Source organism: Rhipicephalus sanguineus, chromosome 3 (genome assembly GCF_013339695.2).
Source record: "Rhipicephalus sanguineus isolate Rsan-2018 chromosome 3, BIME_Rsan_1.4, whole genome shotgun sequence".
Taxonomy (NCBI): Eukaryota; Metazoa; Arthropoda; class Arachnida; order Ixodida; family Ixodidae; genus Rhipicephalus; species Rhipicephalus sanguineus.
In genome coordinates, this window is record NC_051178.1 from 155,338,886 (window position 1) to 155,362,952 (window position 24,067).

Below are 24,067 nucleotides of genomic sequence, written 5' to 3' on the forward strand. Positions count from 1 at the left end.
AAGCTAAGCCACTGCAATTATTTTTTTTTGCAATCCTCAAACCATCTTTTACATAACGGTGAAATATCAGAACAAAATAAACAGTAGAAGTTAAGAAAAAAACATTTTACTAGCGTACTGTCAAAAAAACTGACAAAACAGGGCTTCAGAAAATGAGAATCTTGTAGCTTCTCCTTGGCACAGTGCTGCCATCTTGGCATCATTGTAAAGAGGAGAGATCAGAGTTCAAGATAGCCCCAAATCTGCATTTCTCCAATGAAAAATAAAACCAGCTTCCTTCTGAGTTTCGTTTCCTTAACTTTGAGCTCTATTTTGTTTGAGCTCTGTTTTCTCGGGTTCCATTTTTTGTGCAGTTGCTGTCAGTCATCCCTGCGCCACTGCGTAACAAATAAAGATATAACCATTCTGTATTTTGCTTTTAGATTTTGAAACATTAGTGAGTGCCGTAAAACTGTCCATATTTGTCTGTGTATCATACAGATTTTTATAATTGGCTTTTTGTAAAAGTTGTTAGTAAGACAGTGTGTACAGGCGATTAAAAAAAATTTTTTGTGTGCTTATTTGAACATTAAAAATAAACCAATAGCTTTACGTCACAGGAGGGGCCTTTGTGAATATTCTGCAAACATCTTGATTAATTAATTAATTTTGGGATGACAATGAGAACCTATCAAATGTTGAAACTCAAACTACAACATATAGCTCTAAACCAGTTTCAGTTATCACATCAGCATAACAAATCGCATCTGCATGCCAAATTTCATCACTTTATCCCCATAAATAACAAAAATAATTTTCATTGCCACGTCCCTCCTTAAGTAGAACATCTTAAGTCATTTCTTTATTATATGATAGGTAGAAGTACCTCTCTTATATATCCACTGCAGGATGAAGGCTGCTCACATTTATTTCCAACCTACCCTGTCCTGCGTGAGCGTATTCCATTTTATGCTTGCAAATTGAATTTTGTCTTTCCACCTAACCCTTTGTCATCCTCGGCCACGCTTCCCATCTTTTGGTACCCATTCCGGCAGTTACCATCAGTTATCTGTCCCTCTCGTGACATAACCTGCCCAGCCCCCTCCCCCCTTTTTATTTCCTCTTAATATCTACTACAATATCAACTACCTCTGTTTGGTCCTCTGCCTACTCCGCTGCCTTCCGATCTTAGTTACACCTATCATTTTTCGCTCCATCACACGCTGTGTGCTCCTTAAATTCTTGAGTTTTTGTTATCCTCCGGGTTCTTTCCCCATACTTGTTTTGGCAGTGTAGCATGTAGTTGACCATGTAATACATTGAGTCATAGAATTCCATATGTGCAAAAGGGTGGTGTTTGCTGCCACGTGCTAAGGTGTTAAGTGGGTACTGACACGAAAATTTTCAGTTGTCATTTTTTAGCGTCAAATGAAAGTCCAAGCCTTCAAGAGCCTAGAAAAGGTAGTGCTAAGCGCGAGAGTGCACCCTGAAAAAGTAATTACAGTATGTTTCTAAAAGCTAGTTTCGATTCCTACTGTACCCCGACGTCACAACACGGTATGAGCTTTTCATCACGTGCTCGCACAATATATGGCGACTATTCCACGGCCGCTCCGCACCGTGGCTCCGTTGGTGACGCACAAGCGGCGATCTTGAAAGTTTTGGTACCTGACGTCATCACAACTAGCCAGAGTGCTGCGTGAAGTCAGCAGAAATAGTACTGTAGCCCGACGTCAAGCTAGTGTAGATGTCGGTAGGTGCGCCATGGAAAAATTGACCTTATTATCGAAATAAGATAGCTTATCAACGTTTGCTGAGCTTCACACTTGCTCAGAGCAGTCTCTGCATACAGGAGATTTGTATGGCAGAGTAATCTTGCCTTCGAAAAAAGGTGTCAGTACCCCTTTAAGGTGAGAACATTCACACATACACACACACAAAAAAACTCAATACGCGCAAGTAGGAAAACAATGAGACAAGGCTAAAGCTCATAAGTGAATTTCTGTTGGAAAAAATAACAAAGAATCTCCTTCACTCATGTACCAACTTGGGACCAACTTTCAACACTGTTCCCAGGCGCTTACCCGAGCATTTTATTTGCAGGGAAGCACAGCCAACTTTATGACCATGCCATTCCTGTACGCCGCTGTGGCCAAGGTGTACCCCGGTTTCACGGGGCTGGGAGTAGCACTCCTCGTCGGTGAGTGAGCAAGATTGGACAGATGAATGCATTTGTTTAAGCAAAATGGTGGCTCTTGTGACTGTTGTTGCTGCCTCATTATGTTTGGAAATCATATGTATACGCAGGATATCACAAAACAAGTTCTTCCTTTTAGTTTTCATCTTTTCTTTTTGCTTTGCTTTTCAGTGTCGTAGTGGAGATAGGTTAACTAAACATCGGCTCTGAAATGCTAATTTGAATTTTAAAGGACTGAAAATATGTATGTATAGTGACTGTATAAAGCAAAAAGATGTATGCTTTGCTACATCAGCATGCCATCAATTATTTGCTGAAGAACAATCTGTGCCTCTCATTTTTATTTTGCACAGTACATATATGTCAACATAGCTGCCAACTCTCTCGATTGCACAAGCACAGCCATGCATATCAATAAACTGCCTGGCACCCGATTTAAACAAAAATCAAACTGAACCAATTCGAGTCTTGCAGCACGAACCAAGCAGCTAGCCGAAGTCAGATTCGAATCCAAGCCATTTGAGGGCAGAATGTATTGGCCTACTAAGCGCTACTGGCACTAGAATAGTAGCTTCAGCGAGTTGGTAGGGATTTCCACTTCACTACTGACACTAACGCATTACTGTTGTGCTGAAGTCTGGCCGAGCTCTGTGTGTAACTTGTGCTCACCAGTTTTGTCCTGCGTCAGGTTGACCAATGGAGAGAAGCCAAACCTAGAAAGCGCATTTTGAAACGGTTTCAATTAGCTAAACGCCAAGTGATGTCTGCCAAGGCGTGTAGCTGTCAAGGTGCATACAAGAGACAAAGGGTGCACTGGCAAGCATACCGGTGGTTTTGGAAGCGATGATATGAATCGGCAAATACTTTTGTAGTGGGCTCAAAGTGATCCACTCGGGCATCTAGTGTTTGAAATAGCACGGGGTAGTATGCCCCATGCCACCTCACGTGAGTGTAGAAAACAAAACAATGAACGGGTTACCGTTGATCGAGATGGAAAGTACTAGGAGGAATTACTTCTTCGGTGTTTCCTTAGAGAGGCATCTACATTTTCAATTTATTGAACTCGAAACAATCATTTTAAATTTTATCGAAGATACTTTCGTGGTCATGAAATCTGTCACTGGCTGTCTGTGAAATGAAAGTGCAAATTTTCTGCTGCGTGCAATACTATTACTTTATTTTCTCGCATATATAACTCGCACCCCTAACTTTAACTCTACAAAAAGAAAAAAAAATGTATGCATATAACACCTGCATATAATCCACACACCCACTTTTTAACCACATTTTTCTATTCTTTGGTGTGGGTTATATGCAAAAAAATATGGTATTTGCCTCGCATGTTTACAGGAGCCTTTGACTACTGATCAGCAACATTTTCAGAGTATGTTCAGAAAGTGTTGAAGGGCCCCTTTAATGTGACAGTTTGAGATAAACATGAATCTTGTAGGTTAGACCGATCACAGGTAATACAGTGAAACCTCGGTGATACGAATCTCGCGGGACCACCAAAAATATTCGTATCATCCGAAATTCGTATCACCAGAAAGCGTGGAAAATTAGCATGCGACAAAGGAATGCTGGCGTACATTTTCATTTATTGTTTGTCAGGGCTGCGGCAACGTCAGGAGGAATCCTTAATGATTGTCAGTGAAGTTTTTAGATGTCAGCAATCATACCAGCACTCGTAAATATACGGCCAGTACGCGCGCATTTAATTAATGAACCAGGTGAGTTGTGACCCGCGACACTCGGAGGCCCTGACGCGTCTCTGAAGGTTGATTTTGACCGTAAGAAAAGTGTTTTTCTTACACCGTGATTCTGCCTACTTGGCGGTGTGGCGCGCATGCCCACGCTTGCGTTCTCACGCTCACACGTGCTTGGTGCGCCTTCCGCGACAGCGCGGACAGCACCTCTTCGCACCTGGGTGGTAGCGAACGTTCGTATCAAACGTCGCTGGGTGAAAATTCGTTCGCAACAACTGTACTCCATTACATTGAGGCCAATGGGCCTTTGCCGGGACCAACGAAATATTCGAATCGGCCTGAAATTCGTATGAGCTGTGATCGTATCACCGAGGTTTCACTGTCACTGATTTTTTTTTTCATTGCCCAGTATGGTGCGAGACAAAATATTTTGAGCATCCTTTGCACTCTACATTTTGACACTAAGGTATTGACTTTCACGTATTGACTGGTTTCAAGCCTTTGAAAAGAACACATGCATGTTACATATGCTTAATCTTCTATATTGATGGTCTTTCTTAAGGTTTGAAGTACCAGTAAATACAAAGGCTGACAGTGGTGGACTTCTAGCTTGTTTGTTCTTCATAATCCCTGCTTGTGTTTTCAGCTGCTTCCTGGTGCGTGATGTCCATGCTGTGTGCAGTCGTGCTGGCTATTCTTGACCGCAGAGCGCAACGTATTATGGGACGTGAGGATGCTATGACTGGTAAGTACTCCCGTTCTGCCATCAAAATAGACGGAACTGTCATAGATTTTCGAAAGAAAAAATTGGCATCAACCCAAGAGTGGAATAAGGTTGTAGAGGAAAACAACATAGTTAGGTTTCTAGGAAAGAATGTTTCGCAGTTAGAAAAAAAGCCATCCCGGCTCAAGGTTCGAACCCGCAATCAATGTGGGGTCTATTCCCGATTTCTACCTGAGGCTTCTGAAGAAACTATTTGTTGTATCTGCTACCCCTTTTCTTGGTTGTCAACCATTTTAGCCTCATTTTGTGATCCTCAAGCCTCGCCATTACCTAAGGAAAACATTGGTCCCTGGTGCAATTACCAGAACCATGACAAACTTTTCAGAATCTGAGAGCTTTCATTCCGACAAACTTGCATGCATTGTAGCATAGTGTTACGGCCAAGTTGTCTATAGCTGTCTGCATCGCAAGTTTTCCTGTTATGCCATGGCGATCTCTCTAAAACGAGACAGGCACTTGACCTTCGGAAAGAAATTAACAGATGTTCTATTCTTCATTCACCGTTAAACGCAATGTCGAAGGTCACCACATGCACCGAAATTTTAGCAACTCGGACACATCAGCTTTGAAATTTGATGCTTCCCCTTGTGCACAAAACCTCTCTGAGAGCATGTTCACACGGAATGCGGGGCAGCCAGAGTGGCCAGGTGGCTTTGTGTAAAGCAGCGAAAAATTCCTCACCAAGCAAGTATAGCAGGCAAAAAACGGGGCGATTAGCACAACCAATCCCAAACCAATCCTTTTTTTTTTCCTTGCCGTCAGAGCCTCACTGTTTCTTGCAGCCAACGAGAGCATAAGAAGTGGCAGTTGGAAATAGCATCCGCTGGGTTTCGGCATTCAGTTGCATTTTCTGCTGCACTCTTCATCAACACAATCAATAGCACCCCTGTGCTATATGAGAAATAACACAATGAAATGCTTACTGTCTTGTCTCCATCTCAGCTGACTGTCCTTCACAAGTGTCTCGGTGACTGGAGAGTGCGGGCAGCTGATAGTTATCTGAAGTGCCACAAGGTGTCGGGACGTCTGTGAAAGTGCAAAGTACAGCACTCGCGGAATGAAACATCTTCGTTTTTTTTTTATTATAACGACTGCTGTGAGCAATTGCTCGTGATAACCGCGGATGTAACGCAAGTCTGGCCACTACAGGTAATGTTGTCTCTGATGTAAGTGTTCGAGTCAAAATGCCGATACAACACAAACTGTAGACGCTGGAAACGAATTATGTGCATTACTTCGCCCCAAATTTTCGTGTTTCAATCCGTGAGTACTGTACACTTCCTCTGTGGAAGCATGGCCAGCCATGTTGCCGGGCAGTCTGAACAGCCTCACACTGTGTTGAAGACTCACTTGCTTTGGGCTCTTCATTTTCCTATTTGACTGGTGTGAACCATAGAGTTTCCTAAAATTAACTAGAGGGGACTCTGGCGCTGTGATCGTTCAGCTACCATGGGAATGATGGGTAGTACACAAATTTGCCTAGTCTTCGTGCTTGCAGCTTCAAACGTACCTGTGGCTTTGTTTATTGCTGGGTTTTGGCGTTTTTTTCGGATTAAAGAATACACCGTTGTGAACTTCATGACCAGGTTTGAATCGCTGAGCCAAAAGAAGTTAGTGGCGAAGTGACACTGCTGACTTTTGCTGAACTTCATTTTGCGACAAAGCGGATGCAGCCGACGCGCAGCCAAACAGAGCCGAAAGTACAAAGTTTAGACAAATTTGTGTACTACCCATCATTCCCATGCTGGCTGAAGCGTCATGTGTTGCAGCTTCCATAGACACTAGCGCCAGAGTTCCCTCTAGTAAGTATTGTAGGAAACTCTATGGTGTGAACATGCCTGAAGTACCTCATCCTTACCTAACAGCGACCTTCATGCAGGTGAGGTGGTGAAACTGACAGATGTACGCTACTTTCCCAAGACCTTCTGGCTTCTGTGCTTCATCTGTGTGTCATACTACGTCACCATATTTCCCTTCATTGGCCTCGGCACGTAAGTATCATTCACAGTAGCAAAGGTCTTCCTTCATTACTTGGTTCTGAAAAGCCAGTATTCTGGCTGTGTTGGTATTTAACCATGACTTGTAACGAATGCATTTTCTTGCAGTTTTGTTGAAGCAGGAGTTGCGAAAAGCTGGTAGAAATGCAAGAAGTCACACATTCGCATTTAGTTGTTGTTAAAACTTTCGTGAATGGAAAGTTCCCCACCACATTCATGGCTATCAAAGTGTGGAATTCTATTATATACATTTCTATAAATGATCACCCACAGAGTATGTATGGAAAAACATACTGAGGATCACCTTATGCAACAACTCTCTTCGTGGTAACAGCTAACTTTTATGATTGTAATAATAGTATACATGTTATATTGTTTTCTGGCTGCTGCTGCTTATGGCATAAGATCTTTCTTACTTTTTACAAAACAGCTTTGTATTTTCTTTTCTTTTTTTTTTTGCTTGCTTCTTTGATTTTGGTTTTCCAACTGTGATAAAAATCACTGTAACCACTGCTTCTTATAGATTGTTCAGTTTTTTTTCTCCCCATTACTTTCCATCACCCTGACACCATCACCCTGACAGCTTCTAAATCTGGCACTCCCTGTGTATTCACAGGGAACTAGCAACTGGCAACGTGCAAAACTTGCAAAACTGGCATTTTTGATGAATAGCTTGAAAATATTTTTTTTTTTTTTGTTAATATAGCCTTGCAATAGTATATTGACCTGATAACTGCTCCACCGGAGCACACTCTTATTTTTATAATTTGTTAAGGTAGACTCTTGGTGCACGCGAGATCAGAAAGCAGCATCTATGTAAAAAACTCGTGCGTGATCATAGTAAGTTTTCTTCTTTTTTTACAACAGGGTGTTCTTTCAAAGAAAGTACCAGTTCTCAGCCGTTGAAGCAAACTCGGTGGACAGGTGAGTGGGCTCGGAAAATTTTGTTGTTTTCAATCTTATCGTGGAGAGGAGGCTTATTTTTCCATATTATCACAAAGAAGATGCTTACTGTAATATCCCAAGCAAGCGCCCCTACCCGAGCAAGCGCCCTCCTCCCTTTTTCGGGAGATTTGAAATATGTACCCCCTTCTCCCCTACCGCCATTTTTGCTGTTTCAATCACTGTTTTTATTCGTCCAACGAGGGCGAATAAAAAAAAGTCACAGTTTCGCCGCAAGGGCGAAGCAATGAATGCGATAGCAAGAAAAGCGGCCCGTGATGGATGCGCTGCTACGCTGCAAAAACATCTGCCCCCCGGCAGCAACTACCGCACGAGCAGACAGCGGAAGGCAAGGTTTTCCCTGCACAAATATTAGAAGAAGCAAGCGAGCTGGCCGACGACTTTTAAATGCGCCCGTTGCGCTCCACGCGCCATCTCGCTAGTAATGAAGAAACACTTATAAGTGCCTGCTGTCTGAGTCCTGCCAGCGGTAAAGGGTGTGTATATAACGCTCGCCGTTAGCTACCTGAAGGATCTGCGCTTTGTGGCATAGTGGTTAGCGCCACGCGCTGCGGAGAGAGAGGTCGCTGGTTCGATTCCGCGCTTCAGAAGCATTTTTCTGAATTATTTTTCTTTGGGACTTTTATATATATATACATACATACTTCGCCGAGAAGTGGATGGCCCGAATACGCGGCTGTCACGGCCGTTATCGTACCGCTACACCGCAATCGTTGGTTTTGCGCCTTCAAATAATAACAGCCATTCTTCAAAGGCACACAGTGGTCCACGACATACGAGTGGTATTTGTCGAACACGACTTGTGCGGCTGAGAAACGAACCCGCACCCTGTGGTGGGAACTGTGCGGAATTCAGTTTACATTTATTATTGATTACCATGATCTTACAAAAGATTATTGCAGGAGGGGGCCTGGGTCAACACAAACGGACGTACTGCTGTAGACAGCACAGATGTCTTTTTTATTATATTCACGAGAAGCCTAGGATATATTTCGTTACGTATATGCGGTTTTTCTTGCAGGAGTGCGGCATATAAAGGAAACAAATTAAAGGGATAGTGAGACATTCCAAGTGGAAACTGGGCGCAAGTTGGCAGCAGTCAAAACGCAGGTCCAGGAAACCGATTCAGTGGCAGCTAAAGGGCACGCAAGCATTTTATTCTTAGACACAAAAGACAAAACTGCTTCTTAAAGCTTAACATATATACTTTCTGCTCAGAGGCTTTTGCGAGAATGACTTGTAAATGTCAATTTGTCGGTGGCTGTAGATACATATCTGCATATCCGTATGGCTTTTATCCACTGCTGCCGCAGTGTTTCGTCCGCGGGAATTTCATGGAACGAGATGCCGGGAATTAAGCTTGCTCTTTGAATCCGACCAGCAGTGTGGTACACAGCAGTAGGCCATAGATATATGCCAATAAACAGTCCAGAAAAGTAACAACCATGCAGATTAGATGTGTCGGTAAACAGTCGGCGGTTCACGCTAAATCAGACAGTTGTAAAACCAGATAACTACATATACTATATAGTCGAGATAGGGCACCTTTGATCAAAAACATGGCCAAACTTGGCTTAAAATGCTAACGAGAACTAACAATGATGCCAAGGAAAGTATAGGGGATATTAAAATGTCGCAGGTTCGGTCCCCGCCGGCGGCAAGTTATCTTTTCGTCCACTTTGCTTTCTTCACGTTTATATCCTAAATACTACAAATAATATCCCCTATACATTCCTTGGCATTATTGTCTGTCAGTTCTCATTAATATTGTGTCTAACAAAGAAAAATGAGACCTTAAAAGACTTCTTCTTGTCTTAAAATGGTCACTTACTGGTGCAAAATATGCAACTTACATGTACCGCGCACACCATACATGGTCAGTGTTCAGGTTCAGACAAACAGCTTCGATTAAGACTACGATATAAGCTTACTCAAAACAACGAAGTGTTGCTATTGAATGCCTCCTTCGCGATGCATGCGCGATGTATTCACAATCGGAAAACGTGAAAAGCTACCGGCTTACTTCAGGACGTGTTGCTCGTCGATTTCTGCGCTTTTTTTTGTAACATGAAACGACGCCTCCACGTTACATTTACTTCCGAAACAAAGTGCTGGTTACTAAAGGCTGCAGTCAGTAAATATTAAAGGCTACAGACAGTAAAAGCAATGTGCGTGACCGCAACGTGCCAGAAGTCAACTTATCGTTGCGGCAGTAGCATGCCAGACCATTCGGCACGGCAGGACGGCAGCTCTACGTGACTGGCGCCACCACGCGGCATCCCGCGGCGTATTTCCAGGAAGAGGGGAGTGGACTGCCGACGGTCTCGCTCGGCTCACATGGCAGGCACAGAAGTATAAAGGAGGCTATGCCAGTGGTTACCTTGCCTTCTTGCTACATGCTCTGCACATTCCCATTTCCTCATCTTGATTTCGACTTGGATATCCTTTACACACGAAAACTGTGTTTCCGTCCCTCTGTCACGTAAGACAAATCTCTGTATAAATAAATATATAAAACAAAATTTTTTTCAACGGCGCTGGGTTTCGAACTCAGGCCACCACGCTCCCAAGACGAGTGTCTTAACTGCTGGGCTACACACCCACACTTGAAAAATCTAAACGCATCTGAACTATATGAATGCATTGTGCCAGCAGTACGAACAACTGCAAAACAGAACACTTTCTATAAAGGACTCTCTCTAAGACAGTATGTAAAGCTGTCATGGAAGATTGTACACATCAGAAAAAATTTGACTTTGCGAAAATTCAAATGTGTTTCAGTGGCCACAGGATGCGCCTTTCATGGGGCCATTCTCGATGCTGACGAACACTCGACATAAGATGAGACGCCATGCCGATACCTATAAAAAATGTTTCCTGGAAGGCCTCTGTAATGGAGTTTTCTACAATAATACTCTGTGCTTAGGCATCACTTAGACAGTTTCCAAAGTAGATTCTGCATGGAGGTTTTTACTACAGAACAAGCATGTATTGATGTACAAAAATGTACTCGGGAGACATGAGTTTAAATTAGACTGAGCGCTGAAAAATAAGTCATTGTCACACCTATCGGGAGGTATTTCAAGTGCAAAACAAAAAGCTGCTTGTCTTGTCTTTAACGATGCTACCTTTGCTTTGTATACTTGCCTCCACTTTATCTTGTAGCTTCTTGTTTGGGCAGACAAACTTTATGAAGTATCCTGAACAACACTGTAATTCCAGTTTTTGTAAAGTGGCTTCTCTCAAAGATGTTAAGATGTTAGTGATGTCGCGCATCTTCCAGGAAGGGAAACACAACGAGCTCAAGATCTCGCACAAAAGTGTCATAGGTTTATTAATACACGAGAAATGTCGAAATCTCACTTTTAAATTTCGCACCGAAATCTCACTGTGACGGCGTGGATTTCTAAGTGTTTCTTTCGTAATTTGGCCACATTGACTCAACGAAATTTTACGAAACTAGGTATGTTAAGTCTCTGGCTCCCTCAAAAGAGAACGTACTTCATTTTTTACTGATTAGGAACTACCTAGGCCTTAGCAGATGCCGTCAAAATCTGGGATGTCACGGTGACTAGTGCGAGAACTTCATGGTGGCGTCACCACCCGCATTTTCTTTTTGCACGTTTTCTTGCTCAGCAAGCACGATCTCACAGCAAGGGTGGGTTTTTTTTTTTTTTTCATTTTGGTATCATGAAAGAGTAATTTACTAATACTAAAAAAAATCGTTTTTCTCTTTAGTGTCCCTTTAAAGCAAAGCTTTCCTAGCCTCATCCTGCGATTTATATGTATCTGAACTTCTTTTGACTGTGCCGACGCACACTGACATGAGAACGCTACATACCCAGTGCTTTCAGATATCGCGCCCCATGGTATATAGCCTATACATACAAAGTTCCTTTGGCATAGAAGTTAGGCTGCGGTAGCACGCCTAGAAAGGCAGAAGAAAACAGTCATGAATTTTCGTTGTGAAAGCCAGTAATTTGAGGTACTTGGCCCATTAGCCAAGCCACATAAGTGTACTTATTAAAAGTACACTGTGTAGTACTGATTCTAAAGCAGTACAGTTGAACCCCTTTATAAGAGGCACGCATGGGGGAGAAATTCTTGCCTGTTATATGAGGTGTCTCTTATAAGCAGGGTACTAAGCTATGCATTTTCCTATCAACCCTTACTTTCATGTAGCACACTGGTGTCTCTTATACCCCACGTGTCTCTTATATCAGTGTCTCTTATAAAGGGGTTCAACTGTACTATGCAGCGACTGCTTTGAAAAAAATTGCAGGAAAAACAAGCAAATCCTGAGCCTTGTCCTCGCTGCATAAGAAGTGCTAATTGTAGGACTTTTCAGTCATGTCTGATTGCCTCTCGTTAGTTCATTCTCGTTGTTAAAAATGTGTGATGCAGACTAAAGAAGACAGGCCTTCCACATTGTCACATTGCAGCACAAACCACTTTCACTTAGGCCTGAAGAAATTCATTTTGCAGACTGTCATGCAATACCAAGGCCTGGCTTTCCATGAATGTGTAGTTTAACATTTTGTAACACTATTACATCAAATAAAGGTTGAGTCATCAATCATATTCTCAACATAGTACTATCTCCAACAGTTGCAAAACATGCAATTTAGGGCTTTGAATCGCCGAAGAAAAATAGATATTTCTTGATGTTTCTTTGCCACTACTCCATTTATCTCCTTGAAATTCTTTTCGTCCACCGGGGTGGTATGGTGCTCATCTGCAGACTCGGATGTTGCACATTTGATCCTAGCTGTGATGGTCACATTTCGGTGGAAGTGAAATGTTAGAGGCCCGTTGTCAGGCCCGATGTCAGTGCAGATCAGATGGCAAAATTTTCGGAGCCCTCCACTGTGGCATGCCTCATAATCATTGTCATTTTGGCACGTAAAACCCTAGACATTTTTATTATTATTCCATGAAATTCTTATTCCTTTCCAGCGTCCCATACCTCATATCAGCCTTCGCGTCACCCGTCTTTGGAATTCTGGTGGATCTGCTGGGCAGAAACTTGATCTGGGTCACAGTGGCCGTCTTTGGGACACTTGCTGCTCACGGGCTGCTTGCCTTCACCTTCCTCAATCCCTGGGTTGCCATGGTAATTGTGTTGCATAGACTGCCGCATCATGCTTTTATTTGTGCATATACAGTGCTCACGAACTGAAATGCATCATTTGAAGTTTAAGGCATGCACACATTTTTGCTTCCACCGTCTTCTTCAGTTCATGTCGTATGGCTGCAACTTTGATTCAGACACATACATCAGAGCCAACATTACCTATAATGGTCACATTCACAGCGATACAACACGGTTATCTCTAGCAGTTGCACATTCCAATCATTGTGCTAAAAAACTGATGTTGGGTTTCAATCCACGAGCACTGTACAGGTACAGTACGCACGGAATGAAACATGAAAATATGGGGCTAAGTAATGCATGTACTTTCGTTTCCAGCGTCTACACTTTGTGTCAAACCGGCGTAATTTGTACTCGAACAGTTACATCAGAGCCAACATTATCTTTAACAGCCAGATTTGTAGCGACATGACGCAGTTATCACAAGCAGTTGCTCATAGCTGTCGGTGTACTAATAATAAAGTGTCACGTTTCAATCCATGAGTTCTGTATATACATACATACAGTGTAATCTTGTTAAGCCGTACCTGCTTATTAAGCCTTCAAGAGGGCATACGGGTTGCAGGAGGGTGCCAGTCAATCCAACAGTATGTAATTCATGTGGCAACGGTTCTAGCAGCTTAGCAGACAGGCCGCGAGCACTCCTTACATTTCATGTAGCCTGCAACAGGTGCAATTTTGCTGTCTTTCTGCAACGCATTGAGTGTTGGTTGACACATTGTTTCAAAGTTTCTCATTGAAGTGGGAGTCAATGCAATGCGGCTTTTTCCCTGAAGGCAGTCAGTGCGTAGGTGTGAGAAATTTTGTTCAAGAGAACTGTTGAGCAGTTCTTAGAATTCATAAAGTGAAACAAAACCTAGCAGTTCTTAGAATTCATGTTCCTGGAGATTTTTTCCCATTCAAGTACAGTCGACTTGCGCTGATTCCAAATGTTATGCTCAAATGTTAGGGCCACATGTTATGCATGGGCTCTGACACATGAAACATGCTCTTCCAAGCACTACTTATCACACCATTGAATAAAGCGTCGAGTTACCACATTCGTGGTACTAGCGGCATGGTGAGCCAAGCCATGGTAGATTGTGCTGCCGCTCCTACATAGCGTACCAGATACCACTGAGGTCATCATACACGGTGGTCATACTGACATAATGCTCATTTTTACATTGTGTAAAATCAGTGCCAAGTTGCAATACTTGTTGTTTGGTGACTGATCAGCACTCGTAGGCAAGGGCCTCGCACTTTCCTTGATGATGTGGCCATGGTATAAGACCACTCTCTTCATCTGAGACATGCTTTCTGTTACTGTGTGAGTGTCCCGAATATTTGTCCGCCATTGAGCTAGGGTGCTATACCTTATAACAGTTCGGAAAGTGAGCTGTTATAACACAGCTTGCTTCTTATCGGAGTGAACCTTGCAAGAAATGTTCGCACCAATTTCCTTGGGAGGGAAAAAAAAAGGCACCCATTATAATTGGATAATTGCTCTAATAACTCTTTGAGAGCTACCGTTTTGGCATTATCTTCCTGGGGCAGGTAAAAAATAGGCAACTTTTACTTAAGATTATGTGCATTTAGCGCATTAGGTATGATCCAAGTGCTGCAGCTGGAAACATTGCTGCAGTCATTACTGGAGTAGGGCATATGTTTGACGATCAGCCATGATTGAATTGTCTGGCGAAGGTTAATTTCGGAATTTAAAAAAGTGTGGCTGCATAGAAATATAGTGCCATCAGCCGGGTCTTTTGTCGACATCGAATTAACGAGAGTTTACCGTCTTACAACTTTGCCAGGATCAGCCTCACAGTTCAAATTATTTGTAATTTCAAGTTAATCAGATTTCAAATTGCCGAGGTCTACTTTATGTTCTGCTGTAAAAAATATGTGCAATAAGTTCGTGGTTGACTCGCAGAATCAACACATAGAGCGATTTTACTATGAATTTTTCACTGCGCTGCCACAGCTGCACAGAATGCTGGCTGTAGTAAGCATTCGCTATCTGAAGGGCAACCATGGTGCTTAGTGCGTTGCATTTTTCAAAACGCTGGCAAGTACACGAGATCGGATTCTATGTGCATTAGAAGTGTGACTCAGCAGACGCACCCTCTGACTTCCTCCTAAAGTTCTTTGGCAAAAAAAATGTACTATATAGCATATCCCTTGGCATTTCCTTTAATGTTGTCTTGAACTCTAGTGCAGTGTTGAAAACAGGGCTACTCTCGCCATGGCATTGACCACCCATTGTACATTTGCTTTGAACAGGAACAAATAAGTCTGTTTGCAGTAGCCAGTCACTCATATATGCGCAATCTGTTTACAGTAGAACCCCGCTGTTACGTTCCTCACTGCTGCGTTTTCCCGGCTGTTACGTAGTTTTCCACCGGTCCCGGCATAGCTCCCATAGGATACAATGAATTGGGAACCCCGCTGTTACGTCGTAACTGTCGGACCGTTCCCGTATTATACGTCGCGAAGTGCACTCGGAGCCGACCGAGTGACTACCGAAGAAAGCGGCCATGGTGCATTTTCACACAGCTTTTGCTGATTTGACCGTAACATTAGGCGCATTAGAGGCGCAAGCAACAGCATCTTTCGATTGATGCAAACAAAAGCATCGCCTTCGAGATTCGTATTGCAAAGATGGCATCTATGACGTAATTGCTCGCGAAAGCAAGGCCTTCGAGATTGGCATTTACTATTGACAAAAGCATAGCCTTTGAGATTTGTATTGCACAAACATGGCGTCTATGACGTAATTGCTTGTAAAAGCAAGGCCTTCGAGATTGGCATTCACTTCTGCCATCGCGTTGGCGTAAACTCATCATCATCGTTATTTGTCGGAGGACGGGAGGAGTTCCGAGCTGGTTGGAGCTCGCATGGTCGTGCACACGGTTCGCGGTTGAACTCACGCCGCTGGTCGTGATTGCGTGTGCTTAGTTCTTTCATGCCTACAGCTGTTGGTGTTAAAAAAATCGCATACGTTGATTACATTTCTGTGGATGAGGCCGTCCCCAGCTCCGCGTTTCTATCCATCGACTAGATCGCGGCTGAGCGTGCCAATTTTCGTGCTGCTCGTAAGCATTGAAATAAAATTCTGTACCACTAAATATTTTGTCGTTTTTCCTGTTTTTCGGCTCTTGCGTTTCCCGTCTCTTACGTTTATTTTCTACGGTCCCTTCAAAAACGTATCAGCGGGGTTCTACTGTACTGTGGTAGTTGGGCTCCAGTTATAATAGGCTCACCACATACTACTCAGAAAGTATCAGATGTAATGTTCTCAACAAGCACGACTAGCCTGGCACAGAATGCTTAAAGAGACTGTCTACTGCTCAGAAAAAACTTTCTGATTGGGATTAAAATTAGAAAATTGTCACATCGGCGGCAACGAGCATACTTTTGTCCAATAAAAAATAAATTATATTTTTAATTTGGTTCTGAAGGTCGTGAAAGTGTGACCGCTAGCGTCACCCAACAGCAATGTGGTTCAATCTAGTGGTAAAAGCGAAAAACCCTTGCAGGTGGACTTATTTTGCTTGAAAAGAAATATGTATAGCTAAAAATTGTATTTTATGCATTTTTGGCAGCTTTCCTTTGCCTCAGAAAATTTTTTTTCTTTTTCTTTTTTTTTTTTTTACTTGCGTGTTCAAAGGGGCTCCCGGTGATGCTGCCGGCAACGCGTTCACCTGCCTGCCTACGGTGGGGAAACGCGAGCATGCCGTCCAGTGCCACTCATAAGAAAAAGCATGCCAGACCTGCGCGCAAAGCGCAGCACAGTCACAGCGAAAGCTGGAAGAGCGGCAGTTCTAGAGCCCGTTATAAACTCTCTTGTGGCTACTAATACAAGTACATTAGCAACGTACCCACTACACCGCAAATCATATTTTTTGGGAAGTTGGGAAGCGTCCACCACGACATTATTCATTATTCTGCGGAGAAGCGAGGTACCATCTGTAAGGCATTATGTGCATTTTGTTGATGCGACGGTTGATGACGATGAAGAATTATGGCTGAGCCCTTTGTAATGGGTTGGAAGCTTTAAACGACCCACTAGTTACGTAATTCGCAATGTGTGATGCCCGGTCATTATTTAACTGTCCCACCACACTTTATAACATACGTTAACCGGAGAAACGGATAGCGAGAGAGAGAGAGGGAATTACCTTTATTGAGAGCCTGAGGAAATAGATCATGAGAGCCTTATGGGCTTCCTTGGCAACCAATAGAAGTGCACTTGCGAGGAACCCACTACGCTATAAATCATCATATTTTTGGGAAGTAGGGAAGCAGCCACTATGCATTTTTTTGTCATTCTGCGGAGAACCGTGGTACTCGCTAAACACCTGTAAGGCATTATGTGCACTTTGTTGATGCTGTGGCTGATGACGCTGAAGAATTATCGCAGAGGCCTTTGTAATGGGTTGGAAGCATTCAAAAACCCACTCACGCGATTCGCATTGTGTGACGCCCGGTTATAGAATTAGTGTTTGTGTGACGCCTGGTAGTTATTTTACTCTTCTACCACACTACATTACATATTTCAGGTTCCTTCTCGACATGAAGCTTGTATAGGGTCTTTTTGCAACGCAGTTTCAAGCACCGGCATGGCCCTGAGGTAGAACACTGGGCTCGCACGCAGAGGGCCCAGATTCGAACCTCGTTCCATCCTGGAAATTTTTTCTTATTTCCTTTTTTTTGCTATTTCATGCGATAGCGGTTACGGACACCGGCGGCGGCGGCGGACAACTACAGCGCCAAAAACGGCCGTTGAAATGACCTCGTAACACCTTTTCGCTGTAAAACAACTTCTTGTGCAAAGAGCAACGCAACTGACTTCAGGGAATTTTTGAACCATGCCCATGAGTCCTCTTGCGTAAAAGTGCATACCAGTATTCACAGACGCTGAAGTCACTTCACGTTCTACATTGAAGAAGAGTTTGCCTTCAGGTTCCGCTTCACGAAGGCGTCCGTGTTGGCTGTCATGTCGCATATGCAACACAGAACATGTACACATAACTGAAACAGCAGAGACCTCCTCTTCTTCTGTAAAGCACATCTCATGCTCATTTTAGTTGCACGTTTGGCATGAGTTGAACCACTACAGTTCATTTCACAACGCCGGCGTACAAGTGTTGCTGGAGCAGACCAAGTTTTCTGCTCGACTGCGGTGGTTTTTCAGGCTGACTAAACAAAGCTGGAGAGACTGTGGTAACAATACTTTATTTGACAGAGTGCAAGCTCTAAACGGCCATTGCGGTAATCCTTTTGTTATTAAACAAAACCTAATTTAGCCTGCAAAAACTGCATGTGGTTTCCTTTAAGCGTTCACTGGCACTAGATTGTGATCGTGTGTAGTAGCCAGTGTTGCAGGTGTCCCTACACCATTTGAGGATGACAGAACGTAGATTGAAATATTGTTTTAAAAACTTCTACTCGCTTTCCACAGTAACTGTTGCAAGGTCGAACACTTCAGACTTTATGCCTTCTATTGCGACACAAACCAGAAAAGCAATAAAGCACGGTAGGCAGTCCCTCTAAAGGCCAACTCCGACAATTTTCGGAGGTCTATAGATCTCAATGAAATTCGCTGGGTACGTTGTTTTGCACACTTCCATTGCTTATGCAAAATTACAAGCTGAAAGATGCGCAAATTGCTTGCAAATTAACTCTATTGATTACCTTGAACAACCCACTTAGCTTCCCACAATAATTGACCATAGTGTGCGTGATGTCAGCCTGGGCAAAGCGACAGAAGTGACGGAGGCACCAGTACAGGTGTTCAGGGATGTAGCGTCCAGAAAGCAATGACCGTGTGTGTTTGGCCAGTGCCTTGGTTTGTCCTTGACGTTAAGTCTTAAAGCCAGTGCATCCAGAATTACGCTGCTGACGAAAATTGAAACCAGCACTGAAATAGAATACATATGTTTACATATGTGTTTGCCTGGTTTATCTCTCCACCGTGAAATGGCACCACCTGTCCAGGCCGCTCAATTTGTGGCTATGGTAATTGGGTGGGACACTAACGCTAGGAAGTTTGTAGACAAACTAAACTCTTATAATTGTTATGGGAAGAATGCTTAAGTTTGTGGACAGCAGTGTTTAACATTGCAGCGATAGGATCAATGAAATTTAATGCAAGCAAAATACGAGCCACTCTTTGCACTGTGGGCAGATAACCATGCTGGAAAGACCCAGTATACATTACTGAAAGAGTTCCGGTACTATAAACCAGCACTGCTAAAAGATTCATTAGAGTGGTATATTATTAATTCTTTGGATCCTGTATGCCATTTTTCAGGTGCTGATGGGGCTGATGTATTCTCTCCTGGCATGTGCATTTTGGCCCCTGGTTGCCATGGTGATACCTGAACATCAGCTGGGCACAGCTTATGGCATGTAAGTGATGACAAGTTAGCTTCATTGCCAGCCTCTCTGGTTTAATTAATCAATAAGCGATAGCGCACATTGAGTGTATGGATGTAGTACTCGAGTTTTTCAATGAAGCTTTATCTGATGGCAGTCACCACGTAGTCCAAAGCTTTCATAGTTTTGTGTAGCAGCCTTAGGGCTCAGGTCCCCACAAGCTTTGGCAAATATGTCAAAATTAGGGCACATGGAAGCAGAGTTCTATTACCTTTATGTGCTTCCACATAGGATCTTGTGCTTGCAGCACCAGTTCAAAAGGAAAGCCAGGGTACGACAGACTGTGGAAAAGTTTGCTAAATTGACCATTTTCCTCATGTGCGCATCATTGTTAATTTATCAAATCAGAGTAATAATAAACAAGTGAGAGTATTGGCAAGTTTCTCCTGTTTGGCTTCTTAAACCAAATATGCTATCATTTTCATCCCATCAGTGCAGCAATAGCTACATAAGTTCCACTGGGTTACATAGCTTTCAGAATTCACAACAAACCTCAAAATCAGTAATTTATCATTCATTTCTTGTGTTTAATGCAAGATGAGAGAAGGATGTAGCCCACATCATCATTATCCATAGGCTTTACAGCTAAGGAATGTTGGTGATTCCTCTATAACCTGGTTGAGTTCGGTGCAAGACTAGCACTATTACAATGGTATGCAACTCCAGGTTAATACACGTGAGGCTTTTCACGTAAGCTTAAGGTGACTTACTGTATCTGGGATGTAGCACCAGATGCAAAGCCTCATCCCTATTGAGAGCTACAGTCGCTGACTGTTTATTGCGACTCAGCTGGAACCGCCAAAAAGTCAGAATAATCGGGAGTCCGAAAAAAAGGATTCACCAGAAAAAAGCACCTTTATTGGCCCAGTGGTCAGAAAAAACTCGTCAATGTGTGTTTGTACACATGCATGCTTACACGCGACCAAGTCTGCCTGTATTCACGGCAATGTTTGGCCATCCCTGTAGGTTGGCAGTAGCACTGTAACGGCCTGCGCTAAATCCGCATTTGATGATCGTGGTGTGGGAGGCACGTCATCATTGCACTCAATGTCCACGTGCACTAGCTCGAGTAGCTGACAGATGATCTCATTGTCCAACTCAAAGAAAAGTCCTGAGGAACTTCGGATTGAGGTTGACCGCTTTCCACCTGGCGAATTATCACTGTTTTTTTCGCCATCGTCAGGGCCTTGTAGTTGCCGCATTTCCTTAATTCCGACAGTGCACGTGGAACAGGTGGCATCAGAGCCATTCCAAAAGCACAGGACGCATATCAGGCCTAGCCAGGCCTGACAACGCAAACCCTTAAACGCCAAAAGGGAACGACGTTGGGCTAGTTGGTGTTGCAGTGCTCATGTCGTCATTCTCTTTTTGTCCGAGTTAGGATCCACGTCTTACTCTTACACGCTGTCATTTGCCTCAAACGTTGCACTGAGCTGACTCCGGACATGGCTTGGCTTGGCCTGCAGTTTGGCCATGGTAGCCATTCAATGGATACTTGACTGGCTAAAGCCAAAAGGCAGCCGTTACGTGTAGCCAACAAACATAGCCATCGAGATTGGCAAGAGATTGGCAATTGTAATTTCTGAGTGGATTTTGACACTCCAGCTATAGCCAATGCGACATTTCAGTGCTGGCAACCTAGCAAAATATTGTAAACATCGCTGACAGCTAGTCATGGTGTTCAACGGTGCAATCAATCAGCCAGCCGGAGTCCGAAAAATTGAACGGCACACTGTGGGGCATCCAAATCTTCGGTTGTAAGTTTACATTACTTCAATGGGATAAGTGGCTGTGCCGCGAAGGTGTCCAAACAAACAAACATGTCCGAATAAACGGTCGGTGACTGTATTTCATTATAAATGGCTTAAAACAACTGCTCCATATGATGGAACATTCTGTTGCCTCTATTATGCTTAATTTCTGTACAACACAGTAACTTTCAAGTTTAACCCTACAATACCCAGTGTATCATTTTTAATAAGCCGAGTCTGATACCTCAAATATTGATTTAGGATCGGGAAACCTAAGGCAAAACTTGAGCAAAACTCGTAGTAAAACCCAGGTATAGCGAAGCTGCATCCAACACAAAGGTATGTTCCTTGTATCCAATGTTTGTCATAGACATAGGCACGTATTCATCTCATGATATTGGCAAGAAACATTATAGACATGCTTTGCTGTATCTGTGTTCATTGTAATGAGCTATGAATGTAGTAGCATTTATGACTTGCTGACGCAAAAATTCAATTGTGGATAGCTCAGCACATGATGAGAATGACCACACCAGAATTCAAAGGCTCTGCCATGTGTTTCTTGTGCTCACTTACCATTTCTTTGTTCAACAGAACTATTTTTTTTAGTGGCCTAATTCAGATGTGTTGTTATGGCACCATATTTGTGTTGCTTACATAATAGTATGCCTTTGATTTTGTTTCTGGTTCAGTAAAAGCTTGTTCATTAGGATTTCATGGGACTGGAAAAACTGTCCGAATTATCGAAAGTATCAAGAAAGCAATGAAGTGTCTATTACATCAATGCATATTCATTTTCTTGATTAATACGTAACTGTAGTACTTATTTTGCATAAGAGCAGTGTAAAAGCTGCAATTTTCGTCATGCGCATTTTTGTTCAACATGTTACCGCAGCTCAATATCCCAGTGTCTTGTCCAAATATGCTCCGGACTCATCCATTATTGCGTACCATCAACACCACCATGCACACGTTACGATAACTTTTTCACCGCAAGAACGGCAGGCAGCTGATCGTTCGTCGATCAAAGTAGCAAACGAGTTTTATGTCATTCTAAAAAGACAGGGCGTGCAAACACGGACACAAGAAAGAAGTCAGGACACCACAAACGCCAGGACACCACAACTTGTGTTGGTGTCAGGATACCACAAGTGGAAGTCAGGACACCACAAACTTGTGGTGTCCTGACTTTCTTGTGTCCGTGTTTGCACGCCCTGTCTTTTTAGAATGAATACTTACCAACTAGCTCATCTTTCTGTTATTCTGTAGGGGTGTGCGAATATCAAATTTTTCGAATACGAATCGAATACGAATATCCACCTTCGAATATCGAATCGAATATCGAATATCAAAGGAAAAATGCCTCCACAGTAACGATATTTTGTTTAACATGTAGCTATTTGAAAAAAAAACATTAACAGCCTGACTGGCAACAAAACATACACTGCTATCTCCAGAACACGATGTCCAGGCTAGCACAATGCACATCACAACACAAGCAAATATATCACGGTACAATGAAAGTAATGACTACAAGTTATCATGAAGAAATATGAGTTGCTCCACATGATCAGGCAGCAGGCTCTCCCTTGTAACAGAGACAACCCCCCCCCCCCCTGCCACTGAAAAGGCACGCTCGCTTGGAACAGAAATGGCTGGTATAGGGAGGTACATGGGGCAAAGCTTTGCCAGACTGAGGTATCTGAAGGTGCCTACAGTCCGCCACCAGTCACATGGGTCACTGTCTTTCTTCAGAAGTGGCCCAGCATAGTGAACGAGTGGTAGTGAGGCACGTTACGGCCGCATAATATTGAAAATGTACGGTTACATGATCGCCAACAGCGCTGCGCGTCGGAGATGCACCAGCAATAAATCATACGTATTGGGGCACTCGTCGCAGGCAGATATCGTGCCTCCGTGTACTTACGATGTTTATCGCTCCTCTCGGCAAAGTTTTTAGCGATACGAACGCAGCAGAAATGTGGAAGACGAGTTATATTATGCATGATATTCGAATCGCATATTCGAATTTTTCGATTATTCGAAGTTATGGAATATTCGAAACTTTTCGAATACACGATTTTCGAATCGAATACGAATATTTGGAATGTAATATTCTACGAATATTCGAAACTTTCGAATATTCGCACACCCCTATTATTCTGAGTTTTATGTCAGCATGCAAACCGTGGCTGAAGCTCTTCATCTTCCATAGCTTCCACCATGTTTGAGTTTTGTTACATTGCGCACACTCTGCTCGAAGTGAAAATGAAGCTACTGAGTGCCGCATCCACTGTGGACGAAACCGTGGTCACTAAATGTACGATCATAGCGTCCACGCAGTTCTGAAGGCACGCGCGTGGCCTATGCCTAGAGTCGAAACAAACTTGCTGAGCTGCACATCTGCTGCTGAATATAAACCTGGCTCTCTAATGCACAATCATGGATGGCGACCACGCCTTTCTGAAGGCCCGTGGCTGTTTCGGTTGTTTGCATACAGTTTTCTCTCCTTTGCATTGCACATTTGCGGTACTTCGTACTTGGCATGCTCCGAGGATCGTCCAAATTAACTGGGTCCAAATATTACCAAATATTACCGAATTAACGAAAGTTTGATGCCGTTAAACAATACATATGCTTTCCAGGACCAAAGAAGACGTCCGAATTATCCAATTCTTGAAATTAACGAGCTTTTAATGTATTCCACGCCGACCCAATCATTGTGTCACATGTTTTGTTAACTCGGATTGATCGGCTTGCCCGTTTTTCAGAATGCAGTCCGTGCAGAACCTGGGTCTTGCCGTTATTGCCATGGTGTCCGGCATGATTGTCGACAGCAGTGGCTATTTTGTTCTCGAGGTCTTTCTCATGGCGTGGCTTTGCTGTAAGTTGGCCAGCTGCTCCTTGACTTATGAATGTGTCGTGATGTTCATGCTGTTAATGCTGACTCAACAGAATGTGCACTTTGTGTAGAAAGCAGATATAGTCTTAATATATAGTATCCCCTTGAGGCGTGAATTCTGATGGACTGTCTACAAATGTGCAAAATTCACACAACCTTGTTTAAAGGCACTCAGTATTATATTCCAAGAACAGGAGGTAATATGTTTGTTTTTGT

The 24,067-nt window shown here is 43.1% G+C and overlaps 2 protein-coding genes across 2 annotated transcripts in view; both read left to right on the forward strand.

Moving 5' to 3' along the window:
* LOC119387520 (natural resistance-associated macrophage protein 2) overlaps window positions 1-24,067 on the forward strand; it is a 165,115-nt gene that overhangs the window by 20,948 nt on the left and 120,100 nt on the right. The window lies entirely within an intron of this gene.
* On the forward strand, window positions 2,016-23,947 carry LOC119387521 (major facilitator superfamily domain-containing protein 1-like). Its single transcript, XM_037654936.2, has 7 exons — window positions 2,016-2,179; window positions 4,529-4,627; window positions 6,546-6,657; window positions 7,531-7,587; window positions 12,583-12,739; window positions 19,074-19,171; window positions 23,721-23,947. The coding sequence occupies exons 1-7, from the start codon at window positions 2,017-2,019 to the stop codon at window positions 23,920-23,922; spliced, it is 888 nt and encodes a 295-aa protein (XP_037510864.1). The 5' UTR covers window position 2,016; the 3' UTR covers window positions 23,923-23,947.